General features: G+C 34.5%; 2 protein-coding genes across 6 annotated transcripts in view; both read left to right on the top strand.

Annotated features, from left to right (window-relative positions):
- Positions 1-11839, top strand: part of LOC107684170 (UDP-N-acetylhexosamine pyrophosphorylase) — a 12657-nt gene extending 818 nt beyond the window's left edge. For 2 of the 3 annotated variants that reach the window (XM_016480386.1, XM_016480392.1), the window contains exons 2-11: positions 307-599; positions 2042-2246; positions 3205-3380; positions 3677-3849; positions 7491-7684; positions 8342-8482; positions 9674-9862; positions 10296-10337; positions 10917-10983; positions 11143-11839. In XM_016480386.1, the coding sequence (XP_016335872.1) occupies positions 323-599; positions 2042-2246; positions 3205-3380; positions 3677-3849; positions 7491-7684; positions 8342-8482; positions 9674-9862; positions 10296-10337; positions 10917-10983; positions 11143-11235 (1557 nt within the window). In that variant the 5' untranslated portion in view covers positions 307-322 and the 3' untranslated portion in view covers positions 11236-11839. The remainder of the gene's footprint in view (positions 1-306; positions 600-2041; positions 2247-3204; positions 3381-3676; positions 3850-7490; positions 7685-8341; positions 8483-9673; positions 9863-10295; positions 10338-10916; positions 10984-11142) is intronic. The other variant, XM_016480399.1, reaches the window with a different exon arrangement.
- Positions 11840-13640: 1801 nt separating this feature from the next.
- The window catches only part of ddr2a (discoidin domain receptor tyrosine kinase 2a), a 34595-nt gene continuing 31352 nt past the window's right edge, over positions 13641-16883 (top strand). For all 3 annotated transcript variants that reach the window (XM_016480369.1, XM_016480375.1, XM_016480362.1), the window contains exon 1: positions 13641-13839. The gene's annotated coding sequence lies outside the window, so the exon portion shown is untranslated. The remainder of the gene's footprint in view (positions 13840-16883) is intronic.

The raw sequence follows: 16883 nt of genomic DNA, 5'->3' as shown, positions 1-16883 counted from the left end.
AGGAATGGGGGGGGGGGAAGAGTGTCAGACTTTTAGCAAACTTGATTACTGTCCAGTAGGCTTTCAACTGATCAGAAATGGTCTATATTGTCTTCCAGCCAATCAAAAATTATATTGATCTTTGAGGAGAGGTAAAGATCACACCTGACCTTATATTTAGCCAACCTCGTGTTTATTCGACTGAGCACGTACACAGAGTAGTTATCAATTTATGGGTGGGGATAAGACAGTTAGATCTGTTTGTGAGACTCTTAGATAATCAGTGTCACTTTGCTTCCGCCTCTGTTCCATCACTGACTGATCCAGATCTAAAGGAAAGACCATGGACACCAGCAAACTGGCTGAGAGACTTGCTGAAGCCGGGCAGTCTCATGTTCTCCAATATTGGGACCAGCTAAGACCTGAGGAACAAGCTGAAATGAGTGTTGATTTGGAGAGCCTGAACTTCATGGAGATCAATAACTTCTTTAAAACTGCCATGAAGACGTCTGGGCAGAACTCACAGGAGAAGGTGGACACCAGAATGGAGCGGGTGCCCCGAGAAGTTTTGGGAAGCGTAACACGCGATCGTGAACGTCTCAAAGAATGGGAAGAAGAGGGTGAGTTCAGATATTTTAATGTTTCACAGCACTCCTGGTCCATCTCGCGCATTATTCTGCGTTAAGTGCCATACCAAGCTGGAGTTTAGCTGGTCAGCCAGTTGGTTTCAGAGTCTGACCAAGCGGACAGGCAGAGGAATTTATATAAAAGGCTGTTTTAAACAACTGCAAAAGCTTAACAGCTTATGTTTAGTTTAATATTATAACCTAAATGTGATATAGTAATTCTTTTAAGTCTTTGTTAAGCAGAAAAAAAATGTTGCTAAGAAATATTGCACAACAAAACATAATGAGTGATGCAATGTCTTCTCCACCCAAATGCACCCCAGAGAACCATTCTTCGACAAATCATGACCCCCAAGACAAAAGAAATCAACAGCTTAGGATTTCTGCGCAGAGTCTGTCTAAAAAGGCACTTGGTTATTGAAATAACAATAGGTTTCAAATTTGAATAAACATTTTTTGTCCCAGTACTCCATTTTTGGGGGAGGATGCGTCAAAACGGAATGAAAACATCTGGTTCTGGTTAGATTTGACGTACCGGTAATTGCTTTGCTGATGTCATGTTGAGCTCATTCAGCATCACATCATCTTTAATCAGACCACATTACTATGATACCCAGTTACTTTTATGTGTCAAAGAAATATTGCACAACAAAACATAATGAGTGATGCAATGTCTTCTCCACCCAAATGCACCCCAGAGAACCATTCTTCGACAAATCATGACCCCCAAGACAAAAGAAATCAACAGCTTAGGATTTCTGCGCAGAGTCTGTCTAAAAAGGCACTTGGTTATTGAAATAACAATAGGTTTCAAATTTGAATAAACATTTTTTGTCCCAGTACTCCATTTTTGGGGGAGGATGCGTCAAAACGGAATGAAAACATCTGGTTCTGGTTAGATTTGACGTACCAGTAATTGCTTTGCTGATGTCATGTTGAGCTCATTCAGCATCACATCATCTTTAATCAGACCACATTCCTATGATACCCAGTTACTTTTATGTGTCATCTTTGTTCAGTTCATTTATTTTTTTTTAATTAATTTAATTCAATTTTTTTTTTTTAATAATTCATTTTTAAATCGCACAAGTCATATTTTAGCATATTCAAGGCTGTGTGTGGGTGATGTAACATCTAGCATAACAGTAATTTATGTTAGATAAATCAGGCCTCATAAAAGTCGATGATAATCGCCCTTGTTATCTGCAAATAATTAAACACAAACTGTTGCTTAAGAATCCAGACGTTTTATACCAACAGCATCCGTCTCTTCTCTCACCATAGTTGATTTTTATTTGTACATTAATGTAGCATGTTTCACTTTAAGGACTCGTGTAATGGGAGCAATGACCTATGTTTGTTTTTTCCTTGAATTGTATGACATAGTATTAACACCTGTTTGCTAAAGTGACATATCCTCCCATCATTCCACACAGGCCTTCGCTGTATATCAGAGAACAAAGTGGCGGTTCTTCTATTGGCTGGAGGGCAAGGGACACGGCTGGGTGTATCATATCCAAAAGGCATGTATGACGTATGCCTCCCCTCTCACAAAACCCTCTTTCAGATCCAGGCGGAACGCATCAGAAGACTGGAACAGCTCGCTGAAAAACGGCACTCAAGGAAGTGCTGTATTCCATGGTAAGATGAGCATTAAGCACAATTCAAATGTATTCTGTTACAGTGCACTTACATTTGAAGCCATAGACAACCATTTCCAAATTCCCAAGGAAGTAGTTTGTCAATGATTGTTCAATCTAATTACTTGGATTACCAGACTTGTTTTGATCTTAAGGAAGTTTCTCCCCACTTACCGTAATGCAAGTGACCTCCTCGCTATGAATGTCATTACATGGTTTAGTCAGTGTGAAATCAGGTTGACATAACCAGCATGTCATCCTGAGGAACTAGGTCAGACCTCAAGAGAAAAAGAATTTTAGAGCCAATCTCTGCCCAGCAGAATTGACCTTTGACGCATGACACATGATGCCCTAATGATCAGCTCTAATCATAGCTCATTATTTAAAGACAGATAATAACTGTATCCATGTATGATCGCCATAGTCATATGACAATATACTTTAAAGAACACCATAATTTTACCATCATTTTAGCATCCAGAAAAAACATGCTAATGCCATCATTTTTTTAAAGTAATTTACCACAGATATGTTTTTTTAGAAAAAAAATAATGCATTAAGTTGAACAAAAGTGACAGTAGAAACTTATTTACAAAATTCTATTTCAAATAAATGCTGTTCTTTTGAACTTTATGAAAGCATCCAGAAAAATTATGTATCATGGTTTCCACAAAATTTGTATTAAGCAGCATAACTGTTTTCAGCTGTGATAATGTTAAGAAATTATTATATCAGCATATTAGAATGATTTCTGATCATGTGACACTTAAGACTGGAGTAATGGCTGTTGGAAATTCAGATCACAGGAGTAAATTACATTTTAAAATATTAAAATAGATCAAATAAATGCAGCCTTGGTGAGCAAGACTCCTTTCAAAAACATTAGACTTACACTTTAAGCTAAGATTCTGTCAAGAGATTGGTCTTGCAATGACATGATCAATGTTTTGATTCATCAGGTACATTATGACAAGTGGCAGAACAATGGACATGACCAAAGATTTTTTCATGCAACACAAATACTTCGGCCTGAAGGAAGAGAATGTGTTTTTCTTTCAGCAAGGCATGCTTCCCGCTGTGGACTTTAATGGGAAAATTATTCTAGAGGGCAAAGGCAAACTGTCCATGGCACCAGGTAAGTTTTTAGAGCAAGATTAGTATCTCTAGTTGTGTAGACAACTTTAAGCAACTTCACATATGAGGTATGCCTATAAATAATGCATGTTGCTGAACGAAACATCAAAGCCTCTTCAAGTAATCTGAACCACAGACCTTATTTCAATCAAAAAACACTTTTCTAAAACCCATTAAAAATATCCCAAAGAAACTCCAGGTTAATTAGCCTTACAGTTAACTTGCTAAGATTCATAATTAGAAATACTCAAGTGAATATTCATAACTTGTATATTTTCTGTGAATCTTCATATTCAGATGGAAACGGGGGCCTGTACAGAGCTCTGGGGACACAGAATATTGTGAAGGACATGGAGACGAGAGGAATCTCCTACATCCACGTCTACTGTGTAGACAACATTCTTGTGAAAGTGGCCGACCCTGCTTTCATTGGCTTCTGTACACTGAAAAAAGCCAATTGTGGTGCAAAGGTCAGTCCTTAACATACCCAGCCCTACCCTTGCAGGTGTTTCCGCTTTTATACATATAGTTCTATTAAAGGGGTCCTATTATGCTCTTTTACAAAGTTTTGATTTTGTTTTGGGGGTGTACTAGAACAGGCTCTCATACTAGGTTGTTCGAAAAACACATTATTTTTCACATATTTTACATTATTACAATACAAACAGCAACATTACAGACTAACTAAAGTTGAAAAAGTGAAAAAGCATAATTTTTAATATGAATTTGTTCATAAATCCACAAGCTTAGTGGTGTATCATCAGTATCATCATTAAGCTTGTGCACCTTATCTAAACAAATTTAATTTGTATGTATATGTATTTGTGGTCGATTCCCTGGCTCTGCAATTTTCTTGTGATGTATTTTTTATATATATGTATTATTATTATTATTATTATTATTATTATTATTATTATTATTATTATTATTATTATTATTATTATTATTATTATTATTATTATTATTATTATTATTATTATTATTATTATTATTATTATTATTATTATTATTATTATTATTATTATTATTATTATTATTGAATTCAGAAGTGCTGTCACATATTTAAAACAAAGCCTATTTTGTTAGTCCACTAGATGGAGCAGCTGCCCAGGAAAAAAAAAACAGGTCTCGTCAAGTGTTTTGCATATACTTTGTTAAATATGGAGCTGTTTTACTCAATATGCCTTCAAAGTAGATACCGAAGATGATCATTCATAAATGTGGATTGATATATAAAAGTTTTTTCTTTTTTTCCCTTTTCACTAACATTTAGATATTAAAATGCAATAAAACGGCAACAATATAAACAACTAGCTAGTTTAACCGATTACCTTAAAAGTCCATAGATATCGTCATTATTTAATACAGCTGTTACCAGTTTCTCCAACAACGGATGCGATGAGACCTTTTTCTGGGTTTGGTCAGGTGACTTTCGACATGTACCCCATTCAAACATGTTTTGGGTCTGTTTTTTATTTTTATTGTTTTAAGAAATTACATTACATTTTATTTAGCAAGGACATATTAAATTGATCAAAAGTGACAGTAACGACATAATGTTACAAAAGATTCCTGTATGAAATAAATGCTGTTCTTTTGAACTTTCTATTCATCAAAGAATCCTGGAAAGAAAGAAAAAATCACAGTTTCCACAAAAACTCAGCACAAACTGATTTTAACATTGATAATAATAAGGAATGTTTCTTGGGCACCAAATCACTAGAGACTGAAATGGCTGATGAAAATTCAAGATTTTCCTACTGCAGGAATAAATTACTTTTTAAAATGCATTAAAATAGTTGTAAATTGTAATAGTTTTTCACAATATTACTGTTTTTTTTAATCAAATAAATAATACAAAAATTAAAAAAACTTAGACCACAAACTTTTTTTTTTAACTTTTTGATAATTGTTAACATTTTTGTTTAATGATGTTTACTTTAGAAATGTTTTGATGGTACCCTGTGCTTAGCCGCACATCCTACATCAATTAATTGTTGTTTCTTATAATGTAACTTCAGGTAACTTGTTCACGTGTGTTTTTGCAGTCTGCATACACAACAACAAGAAGGGGAAAAATACTTTTACAAGGAACAGTGGTTATTCTGGACATTTTAAATGGTCTCCAGTCAGGAGCTAAATTGCCTTTAAAACTCCTATATAACCAGCCTGGTGATGCAGGATACCAATTAATTTAGCCATTATTCTCAATATATCCTCAGTTTTTGACGTATTATAGTGGTTATTATGATGCTATGGAAAGCAAATTACTAGGTTGAACCTGCTCGCAGACATTCCTGTTTACATTATCAGGAATGAAGATGTTCGTAACAATGCAGATATCCAATGCAAAATGCTAAAAATGTATCTGTGACTATTATTATGAAATGATGCACAGTAGGTGTGTTCCTGTGGATTAACCATTTACACAAGAGTGAAACTCGACATGTTTTTCTTGTGTGACCGCCGGTTAGTGATGTAATGACAATAGTATTTCATGAAATCTGGAAGTGCTTGTTTTATGTCTGGACAAATATTTCCGACTTATCTAATTTTTGACATAAGTGTTCTGCTTTGATTCTGATTCTTTCTCTCTGTTCTTTCTAAATGGGATTATTATTTTTTTTTTTAAGTGAGGGCTTGTTTTTCTAATTCACAGTGTGAACAAAAAGCGTCCTTTAAGTGTCCTCTCAAACTGAATCGTTAGCAAACAAAATGTGATTCTTGAAAGTGTTTGCATGTGACATTTGGTTCAGACATAAATCCTCAACAGCTGGTTTTGAATACTGAGCTCTCTGAAGCTGCTAGCAATTAAACAGATCCTGCGTGACAGGGGGACGATGGTAAGAATATTTGGACCCACCCACCCCTCATAATTTCTGAAGCATGCACTTAAAGTGACTTCAGCTCGATGCCTCCCCCCAGTGCTAACCCGTCATCAACCGAGAAGTTTGTAATTTGTTACTCAGATGAATGGAAAGGGTCTGCTTTTGCCTCTGCTGTAATTTAGCACAGACCTCAGGCGAACACAGGAATGTGTGGCCCATTCAAACACAGCAGCTAGTTTAGTACTTGCACTGAAATGACATTTCAGTATTGATAGATTTGTCTTTTCAAGCTAAATTCCTTTAAATGTTAAAAAGACTTCTTTAACAAGTGGTTTTAGTCTTGGGCTTAGTACTTGATGTACTTGAAAATTGTTATCAGTTGACGTGATACAATTTTTATGACATCTGATAAACTCAACACAAACTAAATCAAATTAAATCATTAACAAGAGTTTACAGGGTTTGTTACAGTAAATCATTTTTTTTAAGCTATTGTGTAATGCTAACTGATTTAACTACCGTCATATATAGGGCTAGGAAAAAAATATAGGGTTTATACTGTATTCATATTACAACCATAAACGATAAATGTCAATAAAAGTACATCACAATAAATGAGCTAAGAAGTGTATTTAAACATCAAACATCAAAACTAGCTTTCAAAGGTTTGTGATCGGTGAGTAATTTAAAAAAATAATTCTTACACTCACTAAGGCTGATTTAAATTGATCATAAATGCAGTAAAAACAGTAACATTTGGAAATATTATTGCATAAAAAAAATTTTTTTTAATACATTTTAAAATTTAATTTATTCCTGTGATGGCAAAGCTATATTTTCAGCAGCCATTACTCCAGTCTTCATTGTCACATGATTCTTCAGAAATAAATGTAATATACTGATTTGGTGCTCAAAAAAACATTTGATATTATTATCACAGTTGAAAAAGGTTGTGCTGCTTAATATTTTTGTGAAAACTGTGTTTATGTTTTTTCTCCATGATTCTTTGATGAATAGAAAGAGCTTTTAGATTACATTCAGATTATATTTAACAGTAATGTAATTATTGTTATTAATAAAGTGATATCAGTACTACAGATTTTACAGTGAGCACTAGATGATCTAAATAGAATGATCAAAAAATAAAAAGAGGGAAATGACCTAAGTGAATCTGCATGGTATTGCCAGTGCAGGAAAGTTTTGAATACATTAATACTGACAAAAATGAAATGCATTAATGTTGTGCTGTTTCCAAACATTCATCTACTGATTCTGATTGGCAGGTTGTGGAGAAGACCAATCCAACAGAGGCAGTGGGCGTGGTCTGTAAGGTGGATGGTCGTTATCAAGTAGTGGAGTACAGCGAGATTACCTTGGCAACAGCAGAGAAGCGAAGCACTGATGGACGACTTGTGTTCAATGCTGGCAACATAGCTAATCACTTCTTCACCCTCACATTCCTCAAAGAGATCGTGAGGTTAGTCAGTCTTCAGAGAATGCTTCATGCATTGTATGAGTCAGCTGTTAATGTCACAGTAGTTTTCAATTAATATTTTTAATTTATGTAGGTTAATTAGCAGAGAAGCGAAGCACTGATGGACGACTTGTGTTCAATGCTGGCAACATAGCTAATCACTTCTTCACCCTCACATTCCTCAAAGAGATCGTGAGGTTAGTCAGTCTTCAGAGAGTGCTTCATGCATTGTATGAGTCAGCTGTTAATGTCACAGTAGTTTTCAATTAATATTTTAAATTTATGTAGGTTAATTTTTGATTACTCATCTCTGAATCACAGCTTTAGGAGCGGTTTAATGATATTTTGTCGCTAGGCAATGATCTCCGTTACATATTAAACAGCACAGCTATTTCTATGAGCTGTTTCCAATGAGGTTTGCCATCTTGTAAATACTAGACAGGATGGAGCTGACTTTAATGTGCGCTGAGAATGAGGTAAAGTCAGAAGAGGAACATCTGCAGTTTTTGAGTGTCTGGTATTTTAAACACAGATGACTTTGCCAGACGTGTTCTCTTATTGTAATTTTTATGAAATTTTAACTGAAAGAACATGCTTCACTTTTCTGTCTGTTACTGTCTGCCTGTCCATCGTCTTTATACCTCTGTATCTTACTTGTAGGACTCACGAGCCACAGTTGCAACACCATGTGGCACAGAAGAAAATTCCCTATGTGAACACACAAGGACAGCTAATCAAACCTGACAAACCCAATGGAATTAAGATGGAAAAATTTGTCTTCGACATATTCCAGTTTGCCAAGTTAGTGTCCGGACTTTTTTCCGTTCCTGTTTTTAGTATGTGTGCTATTGGCAGGAAGGGTCCTCATTTACACCTGTTTCATAGGTGTTTTAGGTATTTTCCAGGTTTTATACAATATGCACAGTGTGTAGACAGTGCAGTGTACTCGTGTCATTCTAAAATTCCTCTGAAAAATGAAAAAAGGATCTCAAAATGTCATAGATTTGAATGACACCCTTGCTAATCATATACAAAACAAGAATATAATTCATAACATCTTTTCTGTATGCTGAATAGTTTAAAATGATATTGAGTGAACTGGCTTAAAGGGATAGTTCACCCAAAAATAAAAATTCTGTCATTAATTACTCACCCTCATGTCGTTCCAAACCTGTAAGACCTTCGTTCATCTTCGGAAAACACAAATTAAGATATTTTTGAGGAAATCTGAGAGCTTTCTGACCCTCCCATAGACAGCAATGCAACTGACACATTCAAGGCCTAGAAAGGTAGCAAGGACATTAAAATAGTCCATGTGACATAAGTGGTTCAGCCTTAAGCTACCTTGTATGAAGCTATGTTTTTTGAGGAAATCTGAGAGCTTTCTGACCCTCCCATAGACAGCAATGCAACTGACACATTCAAGGCCTAGAAAGGTAGCAAGGACATTATTAAAATAGTCCATGTGACATAAGTGGTTCAGCCTTAAGCTACCTTGTATGAAGCTATGTTGACTGACACAGAAGAGAAGAAAATGTTGAATAAAGTCATTATTTTGGTTTTCTTTGCACACAAAAAGTATTCTCATAGCTTCCTAAAATTTAGATTGAACCACTGATGTCACATGGACCATTTTAACAATGTCCTTACTACGTTTCGTTGCTGTTTATGCAGGGTCAGAAAGCTCTTGGATTTCATCAAAAAAATCTTTATTTGTTTTCTGAAGATGAACAAAGGTCTTACGGGTTTGGAATGACATAAGTAGTGACAGAGTTTTCATTTTTGGGTGAGCTGTCCCTTTAAAATTGTCAAAATCAAATCAAAATATCAAACACTTCCAGCTTTTTTTTTTTTTTTTTTGGAAACAAATTAAACTATTATTGGAAAATCTAAATATCTTATACTCTCCAGTTTTTTTGTTTTTGTTTCAAACTTTGCTTCAGGCTTGTTCAATTAGTTATAACTTATTGAAACATTGTTTGTGTATGGCAGAACATTTGTGGTATATGAAGTTCTGAGAGAAGATGAGTTTTCTCCATTGAAAAATGCAGACAGTCAAGATGGGAAGGATAACCCTACTACAGCCCGTCAGGCCCTCATGTCCCTGCATCACCGCTGGATCTTAAATGCAGGAGGACATTTCGTTGATGAGAATGGAACCCCTATACCTGCTATACCCAGGTGAGACATGCACACAAAAATGAAAATTCTGTCATTAATTACTCACCCTGGTGCTTTCCCAAAACTGTATGCTATTATTTTTTTTCCATGAAACACAAAATGAGAATTTCTAAAGAATCATCACACAGCTCTTTATTTTATGTTTTAAATAGATCTTTTATTTATTTGTTTGTTTGTTTATTTGATAATTTTTGTATCTTAACAGCAATCATGTCATGTATGGAAAAGAGCTCTGTGAAAATTCTCATTTTGTGTTCTACTGCAAAAATAATACCAAACAGGTGTGGAGCAACATAAAGGTGAGTAAATGATAACAGAATTTTCATTTCCAACTCTTTAAACACAAATTTCCTTCCCACCTGCGTTCAGTTTCACTCCCCTTTATCTTCAGCTATAGTGTAACCACACTATATTTCCTGTGTAACATTTCTAGACATGGACCAGCAGGGACAGTCACACCTGAAGTCGGCCAGAAGTAACTATTCTCACTGTCGTATGTAGTGCATGGTGATGGGGCTTCGCTCTTAGTAGATTCCGTGTAGCTGTTAGAGCTCAGTGGGAGAAGGTGTCCAGTCCCAGATGGCCGTGGGAAAGGTTGGCGTCTTTAAATCGGCTCTGACCCAAACAGCAGCTACTAACGGGCAGAATAATATGCATGCTGGGAAATGGGCATCAGGCATGCTGAATGGAACAAGGCTGCTCATCATTATAACAGATAATCTGGTTTAGGTGCTTATAATCAAGGTTTGACTCAACTGCAAAATGACAGAACTTTGTATTATGAATATTTAAATGTATTCAAAAATTGTGCATACATTGATTGTGGTGATCTAAATTGCATCTAATGCGTGAATCATTTGTAATTTATTTATCATTCATTTATTTTGATTACTGAAGCAAAAATCTTTTTTATTTTTATTTGTTAGTTTAAACTTAAGTTTTATTTTTACTTCATTTGATCTCTAAAATAATTTAATATCGTATATGACATGATTAATGCTTGATCTGGCAATGCCATACATATAAAAATCTATAACTCTTTTTGGTGCCGCAGCCTGAAGGATGGAACAGACCTGCCAATCAAATGTGAGATCTCTCCTCTTGTGTCTTATGGTGGAGAGGTAAGAATCACAAAGGCCTATTTTAATTTGAATATCAATCCCAGAGTATTTTTATCTAATATAGTGTTTAGGTGCAAGGAGAAAAGAAAACATTTTAGGCTTCATACTCTACTTGCTAGTTCCTGTTTCAAAAAATGAATAGCCTGTCTTGTTTCCAAGGGGTTGGATCATCTTGTGAATGGAAAAGCTTTCCAGCCCACTCTAGTCATCGATGAGAACGGCGTCCACGAGCTTGTGAAGAACGGCCTGTGAACCTCGAGCCATGAAGGCTCTTTATCTCTTCATCTTCAGCTCACTTCCTGCCAGGGTGGAGGAAACCGTGAAATTCTTGTGCAATAAAATGAACGAAGGGTGCCAGAAGGCTAATCACAATCAAATCATTTTAGAATCTATTTATTTTGCGAAGACTTATTTTTATATCAAGGTGCAGTGCTTTTTTTCTAGAACTGGAACTTAAGAGTTCAGCCATTTAATTTATATATAGATGTATCAAATGATACACAGTGCATGAATGGTCACCGCTAAGATTTTAGGCATTTCTGCTTAATCTGTTCCACTCTCTAAAAATGTAGATACATGTAGAACAAAGTTTGGTCTTCTCTATGGATGTCTGTTTTTGATAGGTATGTTTTCGATGAGAAAAAGTGAGTGGGAATGTGACATTGCATCAGACTTTCCAGCACAGGGTTTATGGGAGAGGTTCTGATTGGTTGGAATCAGTTGCTGCCACTGACAGTGTGCACTTTGAGACACCTTCTCTCTTTTACAGTCTACCTAATTCACTTTTCTGATTAGCCTTTGTCTGCACCATCTATGTTTGTCTGTGCACATCCATGTATAAAATAATTTATCATGACGAATGATTCATTGTTTGTTTACCTTCATTTCTGTATACTTTTCTCAGTTACCATTTATAGGAATGTCCTGACTTACATTTGCACAAGATGCATGGAAATTGGAAAATTACATTACATATAATTTGACATTTAAGAAAATTGCTGCAATTTTCGCATTCACATTAAAGCAGAGACAAATGCTTCCTGGTTTTAAGCATGTGATTACTATAAACAGACATATTTCGAAATCTTTTTTTAAGCGTGGTATTTTTTGTCTTCCTTTTGGATATGTTGAAAATATCTTCTCGGAATTCTTGGATTTGTGTTGCCTTCAATTGGCAATGAAAGTATCAGTTCCTGCCACTTAATTTGGTTCTCCAGGAATTCTGAGATGTTTTGTACCCTAATACAAAAACAAAAAAAAAAGCTGAATAGAGAAATGTTTTTAAACATTTTGAAGTGTATCTGTTTACACTAATCGCATGGTTGAATCTGGACGGTGTTTGTCTCGTTGCTATAGTGAAAAAATTTATAGAAATATGCCTTGACCTACTGTAGGCCCATGCATCAATCTCAAACCCTGTATAAACAAAGAAAATGCATGTGCAGTGTTGCAATCATGAGGATATATTTAATGGAAGGCCTCTAAGATTTAAAACTAGGTTGCCTGCACAAATGTTCATTGTTCAAGATCAAGTATAGACAATCCACAGTCTGGGTCTCTTTTTATCCTGTCACTTTTCTGTACTTGAGGAAGGTACATAAACCCAGGCAGATGGTTAGTGCAAATAATGTACTGTTGGTGGTTTTGGATAATGACAAGTGACTCAATCCATTCTTTAGGCTTTTAATTTTGGGAAACCGTTTGATTTTTAGTGGTAATCAAATTAGGCAGTGTACAGATTTGTGTAGATCAGTGGAGACGTTTTGAATTTTTATTGCTTTTTTCCCTATAACAATAGTTCTGTATCAGTTTTCCATCTATAAATTATAATTGAATATCCTGTCTCTAGCCAAAGCTAATGGTGAAAAAAAAAGTCAAAAAGGTTGGGACTGCTTTTCTCATCATCTTGCAGAATGATTTTCCTCTATAGAGATGGAGGATGGATTTAAAGGGAAAGCAAACTAAATTCACAGAAGTCACTGAGAACTACCTAACAAACACTTAAATCACCTTTTAAGGTTAAAAAAAAAAATACTTAATGGGTATTTTAATCACACTTTATATGGATGAACAGTTCCAACTACAACAACAACAACAGTTACAACTAGATTTAGCTGTGGTATCAGCTCCCACCCTATCCATACTTTTCCAATAATTAATTAAGACTTTTTATAAGCAGGATACAGGACAATAAATGCAAAGAAGCGTACACAGGGAAAGAAAAATTCACTGCGCCTTCAATACATTTTAAATAACTACCAGTAGTGAGAGCCAACATATGGCAAAGGAAAATAACTAAGATCATATGCACATAAAATGTTAAGAACATTCTGAAAGACATTATAAAGTTAATACTTGCTGTCCTGAATTTTGCCTTTTCTAAATGATGTTGGACTATAAAAAAAAGAGAAAGAATATTCAAAATCTTCTCTGATTGGCCACAGGAGTCTGACTTAATTGAAACCTTCTGTATGGCACGAAGAATTCTGGGATTTTGGCATTTTCCCAAGAATCCTCAGAATGTTCGGGTTTTTTTAGCCTCTCTCTCTCTCTCACAGGAGTCTGACTTAATTGAAACCTTCTGTATGGCACGAAGAATTCTGGGATTTTGGCATTTTCCCAAGAATCCTCAGATCTCTCTCTCTCTCTCTCTCTCTCTCTCTCTCTCTCTCTCTCTCGCTCTTTTTTTCCCTCATCCAGCGGTGTCTTACATCAGCTTACTGTGCCTGAATGTGAGATCTGAAAGAGAGGTTCGGAGAGAAAGAAAAAGCCTTGTTTTTATCCTCCTGATTACACACACATCACTTGGAATTAAGAAATCCTTGGACAAATGGTTTGAAAACAGCAGCCCAAGCAGTAAGTTTGCATACGTTCTCTTTTCTTTGTTTTATTTTATTAAAGAAAGTTCGATCATTTCCTTTGCTGGATTCAAGAGAATATGTATATGACTGATTATAATGATGTTAAGATTACTGAACGTGTATTAGTTCTGTTCCGTTGTCTTTTTGTTAAAACCTGCATAGCACCACTGTTTGCATGGCAGACTAAAATAGCGGATAGCAGAGCGGCTTGATCCAGAGAACTTTTGCAAACCAGCTGTTCTGAATTGACTTTTTAACAAGGTAGTTAAATCTAGCTTGTTAAATTTTCACGAAAGTGTACTCAAAATACTTGCTCGGATATATTTTGCTCGGAACTTATGCATTACTGTAGCCTATTAGCAGTGTTGGGAAGGTTACTTTGGAAATGTAATAGGTTACAGATTACAAGTTACCCTACTTAAAATGTAATAAGTAGTGTAATTTTTCAGTTACTTTATTAAAGTAATGTAACTGATTACATTTGATTACTTTTTGATTACTTTTCTAAATTTCTAATGTTTTCGACTGTTTATCATTTTCAAACATGTAAACCAGGCAGGGTAAACCTTACAGTAGTACTGAACACTGATTACTGTCACACTTTCAAAATCCTTTATCACTTGAATTAAGATTATATTTACATTTAAAGTAGACATTGGATGCAAAATTCACTTTTACATGGTGTTTGCATGTACATGTATCTTAACAGTGTGTGGACACAACCACCCTACAATGATAAAAATCCATTCCCTCCTTTTTTTTTTTACATAGCTATGACAGTAAACACTGGAATCTAACAATGCCTTGGAAAAAAAAAACAGTTAATCTTTAAAAAAAAAATGAAGCATAGCTATACATAAACCCATATAGGAAATAAGAGTTATCGAATAAGCGCACTCCTGAAACATTGGCGTTTCATATTTTAGAGCATTCACTGCAATTTATGAAAGAAATCAATTCAATCTGTATGTGGGAGTGTGTGTGAAAAAAGCAGATGTAACCCCCTTTGTAATCCTTAACATTTTAATAAGTAACTGTAATTTAATTACACATTTTTTTCTCAGTAACTGTAACTGATTACAATTACTTTTATTTTGTAATTAAATTACGTAATTCCGTTACATGTAACTAGTTACTCCCCAACACTGCCTATTAGTTCCTCCTGTTGTCCCTCAGGACTGTCTTCCTCTTATTTCCTTTCCTTTTCTATCCAGCTTTGTCAAATTAAAAATGGGCCCCTTTCATAGTTGTCAGATTAAGAATACAAATTTTGTATTAGAAAGCTTTCTATAAGTTAACATGAGGATGCTATTTCCTAATTCTAATGAGTTTGAATGGTGGCTGTGATACACACACACACACACACAAAAATTAAAGTACAGTGACTTAAATATCTGTAAGAAGTATTTGGACAGTTGAGCCTCTCAAAAAAAATGTATAATATTTTAAATATTTTGATAAGCACATATTTTAAGCAAAACAGTTCACAAAATTTAAATAGGCCTAGTTTTAAATTGTTTATGAAACATACTGTTCAAAATTATGATGCCAAGTATTTAGACTTTTTTTTTTCTCAAACTTAGTATAATCATCATAAATTATGAATTTACACCTGTTGTTGCTTGCTAGGACCACCTGTGTGAACTTGAGGTGAACCGACTTCATACATCCTCTAAAAATCACCTTGAGACAGATTAGTTTATGAGAAAAGCTGATTTGTTTGTCACTTGTTTTGACATTTTTAAATGTAATTTAAATACTTTTGAGGTCACTGTATATCCTTGCACTGTGCAACTGAACCTGATGTGTGTAGGACATAACCTCACTACCGGCGTTACACAGTGATGACCTCTCCAAGACGTCAACCTGCGTATGGTCAGTTTATATATCCTTAATTTACGTAAGCATTTAAGAATCCAAAGCTTTACTTTAAACCAAAGATGTTTTTTTTGTTTTTGTTTTTTTCAGCAAACGGCTGATCGGTGTATCAGGATACTGAATACAATGAACATTAGAAGTAATATTGCTTTAAAACGTTCGCTTCATATTGACAGTATGTAATTCAACTACCTGCCAGATGCAGTAAGAGTCGGTGAAGATTTTCTAGCCTGATTGAGGGATAATTTATGTGTAATTCAGCTTAGTGCTTGCATATCTTTTGGGTGCGAGCAGGGTAAGAAGTAATAGAAATCCTGTATGACAATATTATCTTCAATATCTTTCAGACCACTTGGTGGATAAAGAGATGGCACAGAGACTGCTGATACATATCGAATAACTCTGAATACTTCATTTTAAGCCAGGCCTTTAGTACTAAATATGTATTAGTACCATATTAATGCATTTACATATTTTTTTGATGCTTACATTTCAAAGCTATTAATAATTAACATTGAGTCATTGTACATTACATTATAATTTTACTTGGAGTTTAATATGGGACTGTGAAACTATTCAACCATTCTTTTTAACATTTGGTTGCAGGTAATTTAATACTCTATTTCTTACAAAAAAAGATCAGAAAAGACTTCACTTTTCTCACTTGTTACACTGATGTAAGATTTTGAATAGGTAACAGGATATGTTTGTGTCCATATACCTTATACTTTTCTGATTCTTCCTCCTTAACCTGAATTAGTCTGGATATACAAAGAGAAAAAATATGTACAGTGTATGCATTTTTGCATGTAATGAAATCATATATGAAAACTTGCAAGCAGACGATGCCTGTAATTAATTGCTGCAGTTGATTTATATTCTGTTTTGCATGGCAGACAGTTTTTATCGTATAATATGAAAACAGCCCTCTTAATCATAATATATGTATATATATATGTGTGTATGTATATATATATATGTGTATGTGTATATATATATATATATATATATATATATATATATGTATATGTGTATGTGTATATATGTATATATATATATATATATATATATGTGTGTATGTATATATATGTATATATATATGTGTATGTATATATATGTATATGTATATATATGTATATATATATATATATATATATATAT

This window comes from Sinocyclocheilus anshuiensis, unplaced genomic scaffold (genome assembly GCF_001515605.1).
Source record: "Sinocyclocheilus anshuiensis isolate Anshui unplaced genomic scaffold, SAMN03320099.WGS_v1.1 scaffold629, whole genome shotgun sequence".
Taxonomy (NCBI): domain Eukaryota; kingdom Metazoa; phylum Chordata; class Actinopteri; order Cypriniformes; family Cyprinidae; genus Sinocyclocheilus; species Sinocyclocheilus anshuiensis.
Note: the sequence above shows the minus strand (reverse complement) of the source record. Positions and strands in the feature narration are given on the sequence as shown.